Source organism: Plasmodium vivax, chromosome 14 (assembly GCF_000002415.2).
Source record: "Plasmodium vivax chromosome 14, whole genome shotgun sequence".
NCBI lineage: Eukaryota > Apicomplexa > Aconoidasida > Haemosporida > Plasmodiidae > Plasmodium > Plasmodium vivax.
This window is the reverse complement of record NC_009919.1, coordinates 1,567,207-1,588,667: the sequence shown is the minus strand read 5'-3', so window position 1 is coordinate 1,588,667 and position 21,461 is coordinate 1,567,207. Positions and strand designations below refer to the sequence as shown.

The 21,461-nt window shown below is 41.4% G+C and overlaps 3 protein-coding genes across 3 annotated transcripts, besides 13 other annotated features; 2 read left to right on the top strand and 1 right to left on the bottom strand.

The window, feature by feature from the left end:
- Positions 1 to 610: 610 nt before the first annotated feature.
- Positions 611 to 636: a microsatellite.
- An 820-nt stretch (positions 637 to 1,456) lies between these two features.
- On the bottom strand, positions 1,457 to 10,395 carry PVX_123615 (formin 2, putative; the record flags this gene model as incomplete). Its single annotated transcript, XM_001617235.1, has 1 exon — positions 1,457 to 10,395. Exon 1 carries the CDS (start codon positions 9,977 to 9,979, stop codon positions 1,457 to 1,459), a length of 8,523 nt encoding a protein of 2,840 aa, XP_001617285.1. The 5' UTR covers positions 9,980 to 10,395.
- Positions 1,862 to 1,895: a microsatellite.
- Positions 2,427 to 2,452: a microsatellite.
- Positions 3,525 to 3,565: a microsatellite.
- Positions 4,062 to 4,139: a microsatellite.
- Positions 4,306 to 4,329: a microsatellite.
- Positions 4,502 to 4,521: a microsatellite.
- Positions 6,260 to 6,435: a microsatellite.
- Positions 7,259 to 7,285: a microsatellite.
- Positions 8,972 to 9,053: a microsatellite.
- Positions 10,159 to 10,179: a microsatellite.
- A 4,225-nt stretch (positions 10,396 to 14,620) lies between the features above and the next one.
- On the top strand, positions 14,621 to 17,050 carry PVX_123610 (hypothetical protein, conserved; the record flags this gene model as incomplete). The annotated part of the gene is made up of 1 exon (XM_001617234.1): positions 14,621 to 17,050. The coding sequence occupies one exon, from the start codon at positions 14,621 to 14,623 to the stop codon at positions 17,048 to 17,050; it is 2,430 nt and encodes an 809-aa protein (XP_001617284.1).
- An 882-nt stretch (positions 17,051 to 17,932) lies between these two features.
- Positions 17,933 to 20,690, top strand: PVX_123605 (hypothetical protein, conserved; the record flags this gene model as incomplete). The annotated part of the gene is made up of 7 exons (XM_001617233.1): positions 17,933 to 18,403; positions 18,586 to 18,811; positions 18,955 to 18,997; positions 19,099 to 19,155; positions 19,504 to 19,552; positions 20,014 to 20,082; positions 20,317 to 20,690. Exons 1-7 carry the CDS (start codon positions 18,229 to 18,231, stop codon positions 20,688 to 20,690), a joined length of 993 nt encoding a protein of 330 aa, XP_001617283.1. The 5' UTR covers positions 17,933 to 18,228.
- Positions 19,607 to 19,632: a microsatellite.
- Positions 20,691 to 21,014: 324 nt separating the features above from the next.
- Positions 21,015 to 21,056: a microsatellite.
- Positions 21,057 to 21,461: the final 405 nt, after the last annotated feature.

Below are 21,461 nucleotides of genomic sequence, written 5' to 3'. Positions count from 1 at the left end.
CCCCTATAAATAATTAACAACGCAAGTACAATTTTTGCGCTTTAAATGAGGACGCCTGAAAATGCCCATTAAAAGCAGCACTTATATAGACACCCTTTAAAAAAGCAGCCTCTTGAAAATGCGCAAAAGGGAGAAATCATAACACCACATTGAAAAAAAGCTATCCACCTTCACTTCACCCCACAGTTTTACTGCGAATATGTTTTCCATTTTGTCTCCCACCGGTGTGTATGCCTGAGTATGCACAAATGCTCATATGTGTACATTAATCCTTCACGTGTGATGAGCCGAACTACACAACCCTAAGCGCAGGAAAAAGAAAAAAAACTTCCTTTAACGAGGAACATTTCTGACTTGTGCAAAATGTAATGGGGCTATTACATTTTTAAGAAGGGCCCAGAACTACTAGGTGGCTAAACAGAATAGTCACGACCGTAGTCATGGCCACGTTGGGGTAACAAAACTTTAGCAATTTTAAAGAAGTTCTTCATTTTATTTGAAAACAAAAAAAAAAAAAAAAAAAGTTGTAAGAATTAAAAATGAGCGATACACGCGCATCATAAAGGTGCGCACAATCAAAATGACACAAACGAAGAGGAAAAGCAGGCCACAGGCACACACAGGTAAACGTGTACATGTGCACATTACGAATCCCTGCTTCCTCTTTTCCTATTAAAAATGCATCTTATGCAACAAATTAAAGATGAATGGAGTTAATTTTAAAATGAAAAAATTAATTTGCCGATGCATCCTAATCCTTTTAAAACACACGGCTTTAATTATGCGTCCACTTCTCCACTTAATTCGAACGCATGCACGAAGACATAAACAAATGGGGAGCCATGAAGTTAGGCAGCCGGGTTGAACCGCAGAACGCGCTTGTACGCGTCGGTATGCAGCTTCATACAGCTCTACGCCGCAGGCCAATTTATGAATAAAAAGAAGTCCCCCCCCCAAAAAAAAAAAAAAATTAATCAAACAAACATGCAATTTACCGTATGCCATTTTTTATACGCTCCCCTTAATTATTTTAAAAAAAGGGGAAAACAGACAAACATTTCCAGCGCAGTGTAAGATGCTAATTTTTTGAAACACATCAATTATGCCTCCATAAAATGTAGCTTCATTCAACACTGTACAAATATACCGCCATAAAAACAAATGGAAACTTTTGCACTCTACAGAAAAAACTTCCGCTTCCTTGAGCGCTCGTGCGCCAACATTTTAACATATGTACACCTGAAACCTTTACGAATGCCTTCTCGATTGAGTTTAAAAAAAAAGGGAGAAACCGGTGAAGATGCAAAATGGGGAGAATTAAACAGCGTCCCGCTTGTCCTACACTCTTTTGTTTTAAAAAAAAATTCATAATCACAGCGCGATAGCATATTCGAAATAGTTTCACCTTCTCGTTTTGTTGCACCTCGTTTAGTTGTTCAATATTGCTTCCCTTTTTTTATTCCACCAGTTTGTCTTCCCCCACGAGTCCACCTATCTCATCGTTCGCTTTGCCCTCAATTTTGGTACTCGCGTTGGGTTTGCCCTCCATTTTGGTACTCGCGCTGGGTTTGCCCTCAATTTTGGTACTCGCGCTGGGTTTTCCCTCAATTTTTGGACCCCCTGCCTGGTTCACCTCCGCGGCTATATCTCCATTCGTCTTTTCATCGCAGTTTAGTCCCTCTCTTAGCCTCGTCTCGCTGCTTACCCTTCCAGCCGAGTGTTCCCTCCTTTTTAACTCCCCCCCCAAGGCGCGTCCAAGCGGCACATTCCCCCCCTTTGCATCGACGCCATTCCCAATTCCATTTAAACGTTGTGCGTTCTCTGCCGCCCCGTCATTTTCCCCCATTCCCGTATTCGGGATAGGCGCATCTTTCTGGTTGCACAAATGGATGATGGATTCACATTGCACTTTATCCCCATCCGAGTTCCCCCTTTTGATGAAAGCCCTATTCTGAATGTCCTGCATTAATTTAGTCCTCAGCTGAAACATGGAGCTCTTGGCGTTATCATTTTTCCTGACTATGCCAATGCAGCTTTTGAGTCTGTTAAATTTTATCTTCCCATTTTCTTTCTCACTCTCTTTTGACACACCCTGCTCTTTCGTTGCTGCTTCTTTGCTCATGGGGGTGGAATTTTTAACGCTGGGCGGAATTATTTTTTTTTTCCCAAAAACGGTGTAATATTCATCTAGTAAATTTTCATCATTTAGCATTATGGAAAACTTTTTGGGATTGGCCAAGATGTCTTTGTAACATTTGGTAAAATTATCCACAATGGAAGATAATATAATAAATATGCTTTCCAGGTTGGCACTTTTTGACATATCTTCCCCCAGGTAGGTACCCAGCTGCTGCACAGCTTTTTTCGTTTCTTCGTATCGCCGTTGCGCACTGGCATACTTGGCTTCGCTGTCTTGTAAAATATTTTTCATTTTTTCTTTAAAGACATCTTCATAGGTACACTTCAACTGCTCTCTGATGTAATTTATTTCTTTATCGAGTGAAGCTAGCAGAATATCTACCGTTTCGGAGGACATTTTGGACGCGACTAAAACGGAGTTTAGGTCATTTTCTAGAAGGTTCATATTTAAATTTGGCAAGTAAGTACAAAGACTGACGGTGATATAGTGCAACGAGGTGATGGCATTATCTATGGACGATTTAAATTCGGTTAGTTTCAACACCGATGATAGGGTAAACCCTAGGGCGACTAAATCTTCATTATCATTAACACCATAGTTGACATAATTGCCCCATTTGAGCACGGCCTTTAGTAAAGACCTCAATCGTATACTCGATCGTACTTCCTTCACAGCTTTGTCATAGGTATCCAAATCTTTGCTTATTTCATTCATCATTTTTTCATATTTTAATGAAAATAAACAAATTTCTATCTTACATTGACATTTGTCCATATAAACAAATGGAATTAACTTCCTTTCAACGTCTCTGAAATTTTCTTCCTTTACATTTTCATGTTCCAGTTTTTGTAAAATGCTATCACTTTCTTCCTTCGTTGGTAAAATGTGCAATACCTTTTGCAGAAACTCGGTATTCATATTTTCGAGGTCGAATATGCTTATCTTTTGAACAATTTCTTGGGTACTCATTGGAAATCGTAGCAAAATTCCGATGTTCTGAGCTCTTGTTCTATCCAAAACGGTTATTAATTTTTCTTCGTTGCTTTTTTTCTTCTCTTCTGTGATTTTTTTTACAATTTTTTTTTCTCCTTTTACTCGAGCGAATAATTTGTGAACAGCTTTTGTGTCTATCAGATTGTACTTTGCTTCTTGACTTTTAATTTCATTAAAAACGGTCCCTTCAATCTTATGCGTTGGTAATAGTTGCCAGTGTAGTTTAATTCCTAGGGGCCTTTTTTCTTGGATTTTCACGCTCTTCTTCGGTGCAAAATTCATTGGGCATTTTTTCATTCCCATTTTGCCTTTTTCGCCCATTTTGCCTTTACTTAACAGAAATGGGGGTGGCGGAGGAGGGCCTGGCATTTTCTTCCCCATTTTTTTGGGCACCCCTGGCTTCGCGACACTTTCTTTTTTTTCGTCCCCTCCTGGTTCCTTCCCCTCCGCCGTCGCCTTCGGAGGGGGTCTCTTCTGTAGCGCGGCTGGCAGAGGGGGCGGAGGTCTTTTTTCCTTCGCTTTCTTGAGGAGCGCCTCCACGCCCTTTGCCTTCGTTTGACCCTCGCTCGATGGTTGCTTGGCGGGTGGCTTGGCAGGCAGCTTGACCGGTAGCTTAGCCAATTGCTTGGCTGCTATCTCTGGGGGGTTCACTCCCACGCCTGGGTCCATTTTCGCATCAATTTTAGCCTCCATTTTGACCTGCACTTTGGCATCAATTTTTTGGTCCATTTTGACATCAATTTTAGCCTCTATTTTCTCCCCCATTTTGACATCAATTTTTTGGTCCACTTTCTCCCCCGCGGGCACCCCCCCCCTCGGGATAGAAACCAGGGGGGGCACTACGAGGGACGTGGAAAACCTAGACACAGTGGACCTGTCACTTTCGACACTCAACGTGGACTCAACGCTGTTCTTTTTCATAATCATGTGGTCATACATTTTTTCCAAATCGTTGATTAGGCAATCTTTATTAGCGCTCTTATCTAGGGTGGCGTTTTCATTTTTATGAGATTCCTCCTTCACACTTAAGCCACTCATCGCACGTGTAAGATGCCCTGAATCATCCACAGGCTCAATCAGCAGAAGAGGCATGCTGTCGTATGTGCCTAATGTGCCTAACTCGTTTGTGTCTTTTACTTTTAATTTTACCAATTCTCCACTGGGCAATTTTGCATAAAAAAAATTACTTTCTCCTATTTTTTTTAATATATCACTTTTTGTGCTCGTCTGTTCTATCGCCTTTGATGGCTCGTCTTTTTCCACCATGCTTTTCAGAAAGCTTTCATTGTCCTCTATCGTTTTTTCTTTATATACCTGGACCTTTTCCTTTTCGTTTTTTCTTAAATATGATAGCTCTTTCGATTTTTCCAAATTTGTTTCTTCCCTTATTTGGTAGTATGTCTTGTTGATTTCCACCTTGGCAATTTTTATTCCGTCTATGTTTGTGACCACTTCGGAGCGGCCCTCCGTTTGCACCTCGTGCGTTGTGAGTTCCTTGGGTTTAGCTTTACCGGGGGGTTCACCTAGTGTAACTTCATGATGTGCGTCACTTTTGGTTTCATTTGGTGTGCCACTCTTCGCTTCATGTTCTGTATCAATTTTCGCATCACTTGTTTTTTCCCTTTTTTCTTCCTTCTTAGCCCCACTCGACCTCACCTCCTCGCTCTCCCTGTAGGGATGCAGCTCCTTCAGGTGCACGACCTTCCCGGGGTCCCTCGCCCATTCGAACGTCTCCTCCAAGCGATGGAGCGAGCTGACCTTCCTACACGGTTCTCTCGAAGGTACCACTTCAGCTTCCTCATCGGACGCTACCTGCTCCTTAAGCAGATTTGCACTGTCGTCCAACCTTTCGCACACGTCCACATGTGTGCAACTGACACTTGTACTGTCTAAATGGTTTACGTGCCTTGCTAAGTCAGTGGGTGTTTTGATGCCTACATCAAGGGGGACAATTTTTTTAAACTCTTCCCTAAATTCTGGGAGCTCGTTCAAAGTGGAGGAGTATCTAATGGAGCTTTTTTTTTTTAAAATGTTAATTCCCCATATGGAGACAATAAAATTGAGGGACTTACTCAAATCATTGTTACACAACTTTAGGGAAAAATAAATTTTCAAATTAGACAGATGAGTTATCTTTTTTAAATAATGTACCAGAGGAATGTTAACCTTCAAAACATGATTCTTCACAAAATGATACATGCTCTCCGTCGGGTTGGTAATTACTTCATACTGCCTTTGTAAATAATCCTTTAGGGAGATTAAATTTGAAAACGATTTTTTGGAGGATAGCAAAGAACATACGTTTTGCCTTTTTGTTAAAGAATATTTGTCTTCTCTATTTTTAAAACCGAATAGGGATGTTAGCAGTTGCGTTATGTTCGTAGCGTTGTATTTTATTTTGGGCTCTTTTTCGCTGAAAATTGAGTAACCACTATAATTTATCTTCGAATGGAAATCCATCTGTTTGCTATTGCTATAGTTTGATTTGTTCCGCGGTTCCCTCTGCTCTGGTGGTGGGTAGCGCATCTGTTCTCTACGTGGCTGTCGTGTCCGTTTTGTTTCTCCCCTGTGATGGGGGGGTTCGTTTGGCTCGCCCTCCCGATTAGTGCTCTGTTCACCGCTCTGTTCTATGCACTCTTCGCTGTCCTCTTCTTCTTCCTCCTCCTCCTCATCGTCGTCCACTTTTCCCATTTCCTCCCTTCTGCACTTCACCACATTGTGGCCGCTTCTTCCCTTCCTCCATTTGGCGTTTCCCTCCTCTTCTTCATCTGAATCTTCTTCCCGCGCTCCCTTTGCCCTCCTTCTGCCCTTCCCCCTGACGTCTGTCTCTCCCCCATTGTGGCTCCCCACATCAGAGACCGAAATGGCAGTTGCGCTCCCTCGCAGACTGTACGCAGCACGCTCCGAATCATTCGACTCGAAGGATTTATTTTTTTCGAAAATTTTCAGCGATTTCAAATCTTCCACTTTGTTATGACTCTTTAAATTTCTTTTGTACGCTTTTATGCAGTCACTTCTATTAGCGGAGTCCAAAATGATAGACAGTTTCATGCCATCCGGAATGTAGCTTTCGTAGTTGCTGTTAATGTCCATATCTTCTTTCCTTATGTGGAGAACTTCAGAAGAAGCCTTCTTTAAAAAACCCGTATGAAAAGAGTAAGAACTTGAAAATCCCTTATGAAATTTTTCTATATTTTTGTGTCCAATTAGTATGAGAATATCTCCACATATGATGTGTTCCTTGGTATTCCCTTCAGCGTCATGTGTGAAATCGATTGTCACATATTTTTTTTTGTTCTTCTCGTACGACGACACGATGTTGTAACTTAGGTTGTTACATTTTAAAAAGTACTCATAGCCCGATTTCGCACACGATCCTCCTTTATTTCGATCTTCCCCTTTTTTCTGGTTTTTTTTTCTGTTTTTCCTTAAAAAATCGTAAATTTTTTTTTCCTTCCATTTGGCGTCTTTCTTACGTTCCGCTTCGACTACGTTGGGCACACCGCAAGTGGGTTTCTTCTTCACGGGTGTGAGCGGTTCATTCGATTCGCCCGAGTTCTTAACCTTCTTTTGCGGAAAGAATGAGCACGATTTAGGTTTCGTCATCGTTTTCGCCTTCATTTTCGCCTTCCTTTTCGCCTTCACTTCCACGTTGGTAGTTATCTTCCCTTTGGATCTCCCCCTTTGAATACTGCCGCTGCGCGGAATGCCCTCATTTTTGTACCTGTACATGTGCTCTACCGATGTTGGTTTGGGCGAAACTGAACTGAGTGACCTGGGGGAATAGTACTTCCCCCCGTGCTGTCTTATTTTGTGTGTGGTGGGGCCATTTCCGCTTCGGGGGGAGAGCGGCATCCGTTCTACCCCTCCTCTGCCCTTCCGACTTCGTTCATAATTTGGCCCACTGGACGAATTGGCCGAGTTGGACAGAGTCGATCGATTCTGCGAAGTGGAGCGGTTTGAGCGGTTAGAGCGGTTTGACCCGTTTGACCTATTTGACCCGTTTGAGCGGTTTAACCCGTTTGACCCGTTTGACCGATTCTCCGTGTTAAGTGACGCCCCCTCGCAGCTGTCGCTGCACCCATTTGAGCCGTTCCTTAAGCTGTAATGAGAAGCGGTCCTCCTCAATTTATTGCTCACGCACGCAGTTGGTTCATGGCTCCTATCTACAAAAAAGCTGTCCGCGGTGAGGTCACCCTTTGGTACGCTTAACCTGTTAGGGGATCTACCTTCCCCGTACGGAATGCTATGCGTGCTTGATTTTTTCCCTACATGTTTATATGCTACTCTACACATATGGCCATTTCCTTTTTTTACGATAGCAGGGGGGTGGAGCATCTCGTTGGAGTAATCACTGCTACCCCTTCCCTCCAAGGGACCATTCGAATCGCGTTCATTTGGAGTTCCTCGTTTTAACTTCCCCTCCAGGGAAGCGTCTCTGTAAAAGGTTTCATCTTCGCGGAGGCCTTCTCCCTTTGGTTCTTCACTCTGCGTGTAGTCCTCATTTGACTCGTCAGCAGCGATGCGTTCGTTTGAGTCGTTGGATTGGCCATCCCGTTGGTCATCACGTTCGTTTTCACTCCCGCTACCACTCCGTTCGCCGCTTCGCTCAGCACTTGGCTCGGCGCTCCCACTGGTGCCCTCGCCCGTGGACGCCTCCCCCCCAGCGGAGTCGCAGCCACAATCGGACAAAACGTCCAGGTGAAAATCCTGATTATCCTTGTAAATAATCTCATACACCTCGACCGAAACGGAGCACATGACGTAGTCGCTGAAAATAATGCTCTTCAACTTAAAGGGCACATTTTCGACCTTTTTATTTTTATTTTTCATTAACTCATAAATGTAAAAAAAATATCTTTTGTGAGAAGACTTCCAGTAGTCAAAAGGAATCCAAAAGTGGTGGTCCTTCACTTTATTGTTACTTTTGTAATTCTCTCTGTTGGTCAGATCAAATCCCCAGGAGTTTGAAAATTTGGTCTTCTTCCTGTTCTGTGCACTTGCCATCTCATTATCATATTCTACACTTTTCCCGCTCAAATTTAATGTATGGTATTGTATTTTGTTAAACTCACTGATGGGGTTACGCGATTTATATTCGTTCGTGGCGAAAGTCATATCGCCTCCGCTAAAGTGGTTGTCATATGTGGGGTAGTCTTCGCTGTTGTCGTTGCTAAAATTGTAGATGTGCACCGAATCCGAGATTTCTCGTTTCTTCGTGTAGGAATCCTTCTCGAGGGAGTTACCCCTATAACTGTTTCTGGGAAGGGCGGTGTCATCGTTATGATGTATGTGCCCCCTTCTCTCATATTTGCTTCGCTGCACATTTACCGTTCTGGTATGAGGTAAGGTGGGAGGATGCCCCTTCCTCGGTGTCTTGGCTCCCCCTAACACGCTGCACATGTCGTCCGATTTTTCCCCGTTAGAAAGAGCCTCATATTTGTTTCCAAAATAGTTTGAAGAAATATTCGTGTTGATGTTATCCTCTTCACTCTCCTTATCACTGTTACTTATTTTGGACGACTTGTAGAGGATTTCTTGAATTTGGGAAAAAGTTAAAGTGTTATCTATGACCAGCATGACGCAAGAAAAAATTAACAAAATGAAGGAGCTAATTTTATGGTAATTAATAATTGCAAAGTTGTCTTTTTTGTTAAAGTTGAGCCAAAATAGGACGGAGCTACAGATGCTTAAAATGTATTTCAAATTTGGGTACTCCTTCTCTCCAAAGCTATAATCCATAATTTGTGAGTCGAAAAAATTCTCATATTCCTGCTCCAGGGTTAAGCTACTCCCATGGACATCCCATATGACATACGATTGATAAAACATGGCACTGGGAGACTTTCCAAAGGTACTTAAATCGTAGTAACACTCATTTACCTTAATTAAATTTCTGTATTGAAAATTCTTGGGGTTCTTTTTTATATCTACCTTCTTTAACAAGTAGTCAATATTTGCAAAAACATTTTTGTTGTACAGCTCTAACCCTTTGTAGTAATAATTAATAGGAGGGTCGTTGAGATATTCACTTGAAATTCTCTCCAGCACTTTTATGTAATTGGACAGATGATACACATTGTTGATTTGTAGCTCTACATTTTTGGGCAACCTCCACGGCTTTTTCATGACTAGCAATCTTTTGGATATTTGGAATAGGTACGTTTTTGTGTACTTGTGCCTGATTTCGTCCGGCACCAGCATGTAGTTCGTTAAATTCAGCCCCATTACTGGGTTGTGCTTGCTGTCTCGAGCGGGGTGGCCGCTCCTGCCTTTGTTGTTCAGCGGGATCAGGTGTTCGCGCAGGCACTCGCGCCTGCACTGGCTTCTGTTTTGGCTTCTATTTTCGCTTCCGTTCCCGCTTCCACTCTGGCTTCTGCTCCGACTTCTGCTCCGACTTCTGCTCCGGCTTCTGCTCTGACTTCTGCTCTGACTTCTGCTCTGGCTTATGCTCTGACTTCTGCTCTTCTGTTTACTCTCCCGTTTGCTCTCCCCTCTGCCCCCCCTTCTCTTCTCATTCCCAAAATGGTCGAACACAATGTCGCCCCCTTCCTTCACGTTATCATCCGACAGGTCGTTCTGGACGAAGTTTTTGAAGCACAGTACGCTCTCATCGTCCTCTTGGATATTCTCAATGCTCCAAAGGGTTTCCTTTGCAACTCTTTTTTTCCTGCTAAAGGAGTCGATTCGCCTGGCCTCCATTTCGCCAACAGGTTGGTGATAAATTGGGTTCATTCCATGCCCCCTCACTTCTTCCTCCTTCTCCTTCTCTTTTTCATTTGCGTTGCGCCTCTGATCTTTCTTTTCTGTTGTTCCTTTTGCGTTACTTTCGAGGTGATTTTTCATGCTAAATATTTTTCATGCGATTTTTTTTTTTTTTTTCTTTGGCATGGAAAATTGTCATCATAAGAGCTCTTGCGGAGGGGTGTTACTGGAAGCATTGACTCTTGAGTGGTCCGCAACTCGATCGTTACACTACGCAGCTGCTACTCTGCTTGGTTGCGCAATCGTCCTCCCCTCGTTTGCGCTATAGCATTATTGGCTTTAAATAATGCTACTTTGCGGTGTATTTTTTCATACACTTTTTCCAAGCGCTTCCTTTAGCACACTTTTTTTCGTGTATATATTTCCTCCCTTCTTTCACTTTGTTCCCCCCTTTTTTGTGCAACCTTTGGGTAGCGTAAAGCGTTGCTTCTTATCGCTCCCGTGATATTACGCCCCTATCGATTTCGATTTTAATATTTCACTTGAACGACTTTCAACGCAAAAGAAGAAAAAAAAAAAAAAAAAAAATACTATTCATGATCCTGTGACCACTTCGATTGGGCTGGAAAATCGCTTAACATAGGGACAAAGCAGGATTGCTTCTTTCAACTGGAAGGGGGTGATACATTCGTAACTTTGTGCACATGCATACATAAATGTATATACTCTTTTGGAGAAAAAACAAACAACGTTTTTTTTTTAGCCGAACAAGTTAGCCATTTATTTGAATAGTTTACACGCGTAACTGTTCAGGCAAGTGTTTTTTTATTTTCAATTTTGATAAAATGGGTTTTGCTTTAGGACATGTACATGTGGGGTGGTTCAAGGTTGGGAAGAGCGGTTGGTTGGTGAGTGCCCGAATGGCGAAGCGAAAGGAAAAGAAAAAGTAAAAAAAAAAAAAAGAGGCAACGTTCAAAATAAAGGATACAGCGAAGTAGTACACAAAATTGAAAATACTCCCGAGCGTAGCGAAGCAAACTGTGACATATGCACATATTCACGAAAGGGCATTACCCAAACGGACGAATGAATAGGGAAAAAAAAAAAAAAAAAAAGACCACATAACGAAGGCGCAATATTCAATAAGAAGCATTAAAACGCAAATGACAAAAACGGCAAATATTGTTGTGAAGGTATTTTTGCCATTGCTTTCGCACAAATTGTAACATATGGCAAAAATTAAATCGCATGTGGCAAAAATAATGTAGGGGAACAAATGCAAAAAATTGTGAAGCTCATTTGTGAGAAGAAAACTGCGACGGAGTTGCAGCAGGTTTCCCGCCCACTGGAAAAAAAATGAAGCGGCATTCCCTACGCCACAAAGGAGGAAGCTAGCCAACAAACAAACAGGTTAATCAGGTTAATCAGGTTAAACAGATTAAACAGGTTAAACAGACTAAAACAGATTAAACAGATTAAAACTGCATAAACAAACAGATGCGCAAACAAAACGAACAAATTGTGAACATTGTGGTCCTGCCAAAATGCCCCTGAACAGAAAAAAAAAAAAAAAAAATGGAAACCTTGGGTACATTTGGTAACAGAAATTTTACAAAGTTGTCAAGTACGAAGGCAGCGGTAAATGACGATGAGCACAAGTGTGAAAGCATGTAGATATGGCTACGTATGTGTGTATGTAATTGTGCATATTTATACATACAAATTGTGTGCCATGTCGAGGCTACTTGCAATTTTGAGTTAACTTCCACATGGTGAGTATCTCTTCCGAGTGGCTAAAAGGGACACACTCAATGCCATAAACATGTAACACTTTTGCGTTCTCACGTATTTATTTTATTTTTATTTTTTAAACAAATGAGGTGGGAAAAAGACGGACGCAAAGGAGGGCCATGTACGCTTATTTCTCCCCCCCCCATTTCGGGCATCCTTTAAATATGTTCCCAAAAAAGTTCTGAGGATGCAAAAACTGGCATAAACGAAAAAAAATAAATAAAAACAAACGAAAGGAAGAGAAGCAAAATGTGAAGTAGAATTTAAGTCACAGAAAGTTGACCATTTTGCAGTTTTTTTTTTTTTTTTTTCGTACGCGAAATGTTATAAAACATCGCAAAAATTAATGCTACCAAGCCCGCCAATATTTAAAGCGGCATGACACCAGCCAAACTGAGAAACAGTGTAAAAAAAATTATGTTTTTCCTTTTACACGTAAATGCGTATGTATATATATATATACATATATATACCCATCCATAAAAAGGCATTACGTGCGGTATTTACAAAAAAAAAAAAAAAAAGGAATTATCACTCATAAATATGTATAAGCCAAAGTGAAGTAAAATTTTACGTCCTCTTTGTCACCAGTCCTGGTTTGGCCTGTCCATTTTTTTTTTTTTTTTTTATTCTCACAGAGAAATATAAATTTGGCCAGAAATAAATGTGCGTAATTATGCAAACTGATTGCAATTTCGCGCGTTGAACGTTAGCAAAAAAATTGTTACTTCATTTGCTGCTCCCGCTCATTTCGTGTGATTTACTTTTTTCATTTTATACCTTTTAACGAATAAAATTGCACACCAATGCAATGTTGGCAGTGGTGAGAAGTTCCGCTATCCCACTTCACATCCTCAATACGAAGCAAAACGTGCTTAGCGATGCAAATCGCATGAAGGGTGTGCGGGGGAGAGGAGAATAATTTATTTGTTTTTAATTTGTAAAATGCAAAAGGGGAAAAAAAAAAACTTCCCGTACACCACACTCCGTTGTTACACCTGTAAGAGGTTTTGTGGCCCCCTTTTATTTCTAATATTATCTGTCGAGCGGCGTGCAAAAGGATGTTGTTCGTATAAGGGATTGCCCACATAACAACAAACTGTTTGCATCACTTTTTTTTCTATGTATGCTTAGGTGAATACGAAAAGTGCTCACCTTTTCACTTGTCTTCTTTATCCCCCTACAAAGGGGAAAGGAAAAAAAACCCATTCCCATGTTGCTAGTATTAATTAAAGGGAGAAAAAGGCACAACTGTGCAGGCTCTTTAAGCTGTGGAAACTTTTACGTGCAAAAATTTTACTTATCTTTTGCCAATTTTGCTTTTTCTCTTATCAACATATAAAATATTACCTTTTAAAAGAGTTAACTCTGTTTCCAAGCACTTCAAAAAAATGAAATGTTCCAAAGAGGTCGAAATGGCTCAATGGAACATAAAAAATGGAAAAGAGGCCACCCCCCATCCCAGAAGTAGACCTTAAATGTGTTTATAAAAACTGATAAACTATTTAAACTCTTTTGCTGAAAGGCCCCCTCCCCCCGCTGTTATTTGAATGCAATTCGTACGTAAGCTACTCTTCTCGCGTAAGTAGTGGACGCTTAAGAGTGCTCACAAATGCACAGAGCGCTTTTTTTAATGACACTTTTTGGTTACCCCTTCGCATTTAAAGCCATTTTAGGAAAGCAGTTCCGAGTAAGAGAGTGGGAACAGCCCCGAATGGCATCAATCGGGTTGGTTCTCTTTTACGAATATTATCATATGTGCATTATCACACGTCCTTGCTCTGTTTGTAAGTATTACAAAAAGGTCTCCCCATTTTTGTCCGCGCTGGGGGAACTTTTTTGCATAGTTTTTATCACCCTCTTTTGGGGCGTTTTTATAACTCCTTTGGAGCGTTCCCCATATACGATAGCGTCACATCTCTTATATGCATCATAACGATTTGGAGAAAAACCATGTATTCGAGGCAGCCTCTCCTCGCACGGGAGAAAAAAAAAAAAAAAACATATACATATGTATAATTTATATGTATACAATGTTAGCGCAAATGCAAGTGGCGCCCCCGATTCGCTTGCAAACATTTGTGCCAATCCGTCCTGCGTCATAAATTTAAAAAATAGGGCCTCAAACGAATCGATAAAAAACGAAAACCGCGCCGAATATGTTATGTTAATTTTCTAGAAAAAAAATAAAACCATCTTTCATGGGGTACGAGAAGTATCTCATTGCATATGACAGAGCAAAATAATAACTCTTTCTAATTTTTGATAAATATTTTTTTACCCCATTTGGGATGCCCAGAAATGCTTTTAAATAACCTTTTCTCCTTTCTGCTGCCACTAAGCTTTGTTAGTATGTGCCCTGTAGCTGCAATTTGACAAAGCAAAGGCGTGAACAGGAGAAGCACCAACGTAACGAATGCAATAAAAATATCATTGAGCATTACCACCAAACGGAAATAGAGTTCGCTTCCCCCATTTGTAGCGAAGGCCATTTGGCGAGGGGGGAAGCACCACATATAGTAAGGCGATCAGGGGAGGGGGCTCCAAATCAAAGGTACTAAAACGTGCCGAAGCGACTGAAAGTAGGCCCCTATAGAAGTGCGGAGGTAGGTGCAGACCGTGTGCGATGTGGCTGCGGCTGGTCCGAAATTTGACTCTCTGCTTCTTTTCCTCCACGTATTCGAACAGTTGGCGCAAAAATAAAGCTACTGTGGTGCCACCCTCACTAGCTTACTTTTGAATTTACGGCATAAAAAGAAAAAGCGGATAATTTTGCAAAACACGTGTAATAAGATAGAAGAAGTTGCGGTAGCAGATAGGCACTTTTTATATGCCGCTAAAGTGATTGCTTTCCGTGGGACACTGAAACCGCACGAAAGGGAAGAAGGCAAAAATAAAAGAGGACAAACCGGTTGATAGCGGAACGAAGTAAGCGAAGAGGAACAGAAAACTTACTGTCGCTACCCCCATAAGGACTAAAAAGATACAAAAATGAAAAAGGAGTTTAAGGAATACAATGAGAAGTACTTCCGGAACTTGCAATTTATTTACGATTTTTTGGATAAGATTGGAATGAAAAATAGTGTGGAGGCGTTGAAGAACGAAAGCAAAATAAATTACGTAAAGGAGTATGATAAGTATTTTTTGGAGGAAGGCAGCAACCAGGACGCGGACGAGGACGTGAGCACGCTGGATGAGGAGGGAGCGGACAATTTAAGCAACATCCCAAGTGGAAACCGAAGTGGAAACCTCCATGACAACCTGAGTGGCAACCTCAGTGACAACCTCAGTGACAGTTTGAGCGACAATTTGAGCGACGACTTAGAAATCGACCGCGCCTTTTTCATCCACACGATTGAAAAAATGAAGAACACAGTTCTGTGTAAAGCCATAGACAGCTTCGAAAGCGCATTAAGAAGTAGCATCAGCAGTGGTAAGAATGGCAGAGAAAAGGAGAAAAAAAAAACGGACAGTGCGGAAAAGGGAAACGGCTTCCAAAACAGGGATACCTTTCCCGACTATAAAAAAAGCTTCACAGCACCTGCAGGTGATAACCGCGTAGGGATGAAAAAAGAGCATAACGCATGTAGCCAGGATAGCGTGCAAAATGACGGTACAAATCGGGGTGAACGTGTTGGCATTTCTGACAAAAGAGAAGACGAGTCCAAAAGAGACGTGGACAACGATAGCAGCAAAGCTAAAGATGCATGCATACTAAAAAAGGTGGCCGAAAATGTGAAGGACATATCTTCGGTAGCAAAAAACCATTTGAAGTTTCCCCTATCAGTGAATGGAAAGTTACCAGCGGGGGTAGGCAGCAAACTTGACCTAACCCTTAATGGAAAACCGAGCGTTGAAGTGGATGAAAATGCGCCCAAAAATGAGGCGAAGTTGGGCCAGGAAAAAAGGAGCATTGACAATTTCCCGTACAACTTTGAAAGCGTGGAGGGTGCACATTGGCCCAGCGAGAAGGGGAAGGGTTGCTACTTGAGTGGCAAAAAGAGCAAGAGTCTCAACGGGGAAAGCAGCAAAGCGGCAACGGGGAAGGCGGCAACTGGGAAAGCGGCAACTAACAACGCTGCAACTAACAACGCTATAAGTAACCGCGCGGGAACGGCCAGCCTGGACGCAAGGGATGTGCACAACTGGGACAGCTACTTCACCTACGAACGGGAAATCTGCAGAGAGCTAAAAGTAAAATACGGCGGCGCCGAAAAAGGCAAAAGCGAAAGCAACAACGGGGATGACAACTACATCGCATCGGCGTCCAACATTTTAGTTGTAAAATATGTCGACATTTACAACTTGGACACGTGCCAAAATATGAGATTCGAGAATATCATTTTTTTCAAAAATTTTTTCCCAATCCTGCTGCTGGTAGGGTACGCAGATGGAAATGTGAAGCTTTTTTTAATACTGTACGAGAAAAGCGACAATGAACATAACGCGGAGGAATGCATTCACATATGCAAAGAGTTGGACCATCTATCTTTAAGCTCACCCATAATGTTCATCGACATTAACTACAAGGACAATATATTTATCGTGTCCACAATGAATGGAGATATATATATATGCAAAATAAATATCAACCATCTCTCCATTTTAACGGAAAATGTGGAATTAAATCAGTCCATGGATGATATAAAAAATCAGGTAAAAACGGAAGAAAGGTATATTAGCATTATAAGAAATTTAACATATCATAATAAGTACTCCATCAAGTGTGTATTTAATGAAGATTACTCCCTTTTTTGTTCCATAGCAAATGATAAGAATTTAATTATTTACGAAAAAATTACAAGTGAAAATGAAATGTCCGTAATTTATGAAAAAAAAAAAGTCATAGGATTGCCTGAAATACCAACGAGCGTTTTATGGGTCAAGGAAAATCATAACAAAGAAATGATAATCACCAGCATGCTAAGCAGCAATCATGTCCTTTGTATAAACAGCAAAACGTACAATGTAGATGGGAAAATTTACCTATTTGATGAAGCAGATAAATATAATATTCTCAATTTAGAATATAATAAAAATAAAAACATCTTGGTGATATGCACAGATACGTCCATCATTTTTGTGTACTCCTTTGTTAGCAAATCGATTATCAGAAAAATTTACGGATGCGTTTTAAATTCCCTCTCTTTTCCAACAATCGAGGTTGACATAAACGGAAATAACATTTACATCACGTCGGACGATAAAGCGAATGGTACCCACATTTTAATTTTTGACATAAAAAGCGGCAACATTATAGACGTTATAAATAATAGCTATAAAATCAGATGCTTTCAATTGTTAAAAAGTTACATTTGCCCATTTTCCAGTGAAACCAATTCGAATAACATTGAGGAAAATAAAAAATCGTTGCTTATCTTGGGATCCTTTGACAAGAAAATACATTTTTACTCTAACTGAAAAGGGGGCTACAAATTTGGCGTTTCCCCAAAATTGGATGTGCTGCTCATTTGTGAGATGTGTAATCCCCCCTTAGGGGCCCCTGCCTCCAGAGCAGTGTACCAAGTCGGCGCGACCGCTTTTTCGAGCAAAACGAAGGCAGTTGAGCAGTAGAGATGTATAGATGTGATTACTCTCCGTTGGAAGTTATCCCCGTGGGGGGCCACTACGCTGTGCTACCCGCGTAGTGCCCTTACATGCCATCCGGAAACACTCCTGCGAGGCAGTACGCTTTATTCTATTTTTAGTATGCCGCACTTTAGCCAGGCAGATTTGCGCCGTCGAACACATTTCGAATGTGCACATAGCAGCTTCCTTTTCCTTCCTTTTTTTTTTTTTTTTTGTGATCCTGTGAACAGTCCAATCATTTTTTTTTTAAGTTTTCACAGCAAAAAAAAAACTCACCATTTTGTCCGCACTACACCGGATGAATGCCACAATTTGAACCCTGATTTATTAGTCAAGCATGTGTTTAAAATGTGGGCCGTTCCCCCAAAGCATCTTTGCATCAAAAAAAAAATTTTAATTGCATTGGCCAAAACGGAATGGTAAATTATCTTAAAATGGTTAATAATATCACACTTCGCAAAGCGCAAATGTGGTCATTTTGTGCACATTATGGTGTCATTATTTCAGTTGGCATGTTCTGCCAATGGAGCCATTATGTGTATGTACACTATTGGAAGAAGGAAAAAATTACGAACAGGGTGGCCTAAAAAATGTATAGACGCGTCAATCATGGGAGAGGCCAATTAAAAACAACCGCACAAGGCTGAAAAGTATGTACAGGATTGGCCAAGGAACTCCAAATGTAGTGATAAAAAATAAAAAAAAAAAAATTACGGAGAAGTGTACGAATGTGAATACATGGCAACGTCGAAATTTATAAAAATACAAATTTCAAGTTAAGACCCTCCAGTTTTGTTCCTCCCTTCTGTGTGCAAATTCGCCTTCTCACCGCTGTCTTATTATTTGGTCTATTTTTTTTTTTTTTTAATCTGTTGGTATTGTTTTGACACTTTGCGCTTGCACACTCTTTCGATTCAGCACGCCTCTCCCAATCACGATAACCGCGTTGCATTCCCACTGACCTCGCCACTGGAACGAGCAAAACTAATTTCTACGCATACACTAGTAAAATGCCATTTCACTTTTCCAAAACATGGTGCCTGATATTTCTATATTTTTATTTTAAAACACAAATTGAGTGTTACCAGGATGATCCGAAGTTGCCAGAATGTGACGTGTCCATCGATACGGCAATTTGTATTAACAATGGGCAGAAGATCCTGTTGCCCGAGGCAAAGCCATATGGTGAGCATTTTCCCTCAACAGTTGCTCCGTTTGGGGGAAAAACTTGGTCACACAGTTTTACCTTTCCGAGGGGATAAGGCGTGCACGTTATCATAATCATGTATATATATATATATATATATATATATTTTTTTTTCTTTTTGCGTGGCTCAATCTGCAACAACTGCACCTTCCCTCGGTAGGCATCTCCGCGCACATAAAATTCGACAGCATATCTGCAGTAGACGCAACTGGCAACAGAAACCATGCCGTCGGGAACTTTTTCGCCTCCACTGGATTTGGCGGTATGGGGAACTCCTCCCTGTTCAGAAAAAATTACATTTACATTCCCCATTCGGACGAGTATTTCAAAACGGTCGATTTTTCCTACACCTTTTTTATCTACCTACTGGAGGATGAACTGTCCATGTAGGGAAAAAAGACAAACTCGGCCGCCTCACACAGGAGTTGTGCGTCAAGTGTGAGCAAATCACTTTGCACATGAGTATGTAAATGCATATACGGAGTCCCACTTACACATATGAACTAACTTTATGTTCCTCCATTTGAAGAAAAAACAACGTCGAAGAAATGTTTTGCCCCGTAATCCACAAGGTATGCCCCCGCGCCTGTTTTGGCTCTTCATTTTTGAAATGAGTTTCTCTACACCAGTTAAGAGCGTCCTTTTCTTTCATCCCCGTCTCCCCCACCTGCAGGGAATCATAAAGGACAAGGTCCAGGAATCCTCCCCAGCAATATTAATAAATGCAAAGGTATGGCAAAAAAAAAAGGGATCACAATTAAAAAATGATAAAGTGATAAAATGGCAAAATGGCAAAATGACCAAATGACGGAATGATAAAAAGAGAGTAGGTTGCGCTTTTACAGCCCTGTTTGTGAGTACCCCTTTCGTCATTTGAGAGACCTTCAATCGTGCGAGCGGCGTTCTCGTAGAGCATTTCGGGTTCTTTCCCACGCACACGTGGGTATATGCCCATACCTACATGCACGTGTATGTGTAAGTAGGCGCCTCCACAAACACACCAAGCACTAACAACTTGACGCTGTCCGTTCGGCCCCTTAACACACAAAACTGTCATGTATACTACCTTTTTTCGCAGAACGGACGAATTAAAATCGTTTTGAGCACCTCCTCTAGCACGAACTCGGGTGATTGAAAAAGGAAACAACTGAGCAGTTTTAACTGACATTGCATCGGCCCATTTTGCTCTTTTTTTTCGAAATGATTATGAGTCGCTCCATCCCCCACATGTGATATATGCAAAAATGTGTGCCTAACTTGGGACACCCCTACGCATATACCTAAAACGCTGATGCGAAAAAAAAAAAAAAAGTACATGCAGAGCTAAGCATGGTCGCATGAACACCCCCAAATAACATTTTCCTGAACAGCCGGAGAAGAATTTCTGAGCAATTTCAAATTAAGGCGTCACCAGTGGTATCACGTTGCGGGTATGGCTCGCGGGAGTAGACGCGGCGAAAGGGTGGGGTGCGCCCCTTCAGACTAAAATATATATGTATGTATATATGTATGTACGTATATATATATATATATATATACATATGTGTGTTTTTTTTTTTTTTTTTTTTCTTCCCTTGCGCCGCGCCAGTCGTCAGACACATAAACCACGTAAGACTCTTCGTGAACGGAATCCTGGACTCGAGTTTTCTAACCGAAGGTCGTGCATGCCTGCGTGCATACGCGTGTACATCTCCACATGTGCATAAATGGCCAGAGGGGGGATATCCCCATTTGGTCAATTTCGGAGCCAGCGCATATACATTGCGGCGTAGGCATATGCACCCCATTTGTATTGCGCCCCTCCCCCCATGGGCACTTTTGTAAAGAGTGATCACTACTACATCGAAAAATCATCTCCCAATCACGCGCGCTTCTTCCTTTTTCACTTTAGGAATAACAAAAACGAACGACTTTCCGATATACATAGGGGGGGCACCATATTCAGTGGAGTCTTGTGACTTTCCGTTTTTACTTGACGAATTAAAAGTTTACAATTTGAGCCTCGGAGTGGACCACATTCAGAGTGAAGCGGCATCAACCCTAAACGGAGTAGAACCATCTTTCATCTACTTTGGATGTTTCCATTGCGATATTAACAATGCTATTTTGTCTTGTCCGAATAACTACCATTTATGCAATAAGGTGGAACTGTACATTGGGGTTTACAACGTGATGAGGAAGTTCTCGCTAAATATAAATAACCTCATATTGCCCTTCTCCCCCGAGAATCACACGGGCATAGGTGTGTGTTGTGCCGATATATGAGGCGCATTGGGGAGGCCATCATTGGGGAAGCCAACATTTGGGTAGAGGCGCATTGGGGAAGCACTCCTTAAGGTAGAGGCTCATTTGGGGGGTAATAATTTACCCCACAGAAACAGACGCCCATCAATCTTTCGCCCCACCCGTTTGCATACCAGTTCATACACTGAAAGGAAAGACGTACACATATGTACATGTGGGAAAAAAAAAAAATGCATGCACAATTTTACACTCTCCGTTCCTTCCACACGGAGTTCACTCTAATTCAAATTGTGAAGTTTTTCTCTTCATTTCTGTTTTTGCTTTCCCGGAGTTGATGGCCTGCACATGTACACATGTGTGTGTAATTTTTTTCCCGCTGTTCATCCTCCCGAGCCATTCCGTGTACCTGTTTTTCCTTTCTTTGCTCCTTTTACCCATTTATAAGGCGCAGCTCTTTTCAGTTTCCCATTTTGAGAATAATTAAAACTTATTCCACGTAAAAATTGTAAAGGGATATTTTTTTTACCCCTATTACTTAAACGTTGAAGGGAAAAAAAAAAAAAAAAAACGGAGGGGTAAAAAAGGAACCGTTCTGTCTTATGACAAATAATATTTTTTGCAATTTCGCTGAGCGCTACAGTGGCGCAAATGTGTATGCATGTAAACGTATAGCTATATCCTCCGTTGGGGACCCCAGATGCACCAAATATCGTTTCATGATTGGGGAAGTACAAAAGCCACGTGGCATCCCCTTTTGGGAAGTCACAAGAGTGTAGCTAATAAAGGGGTGAG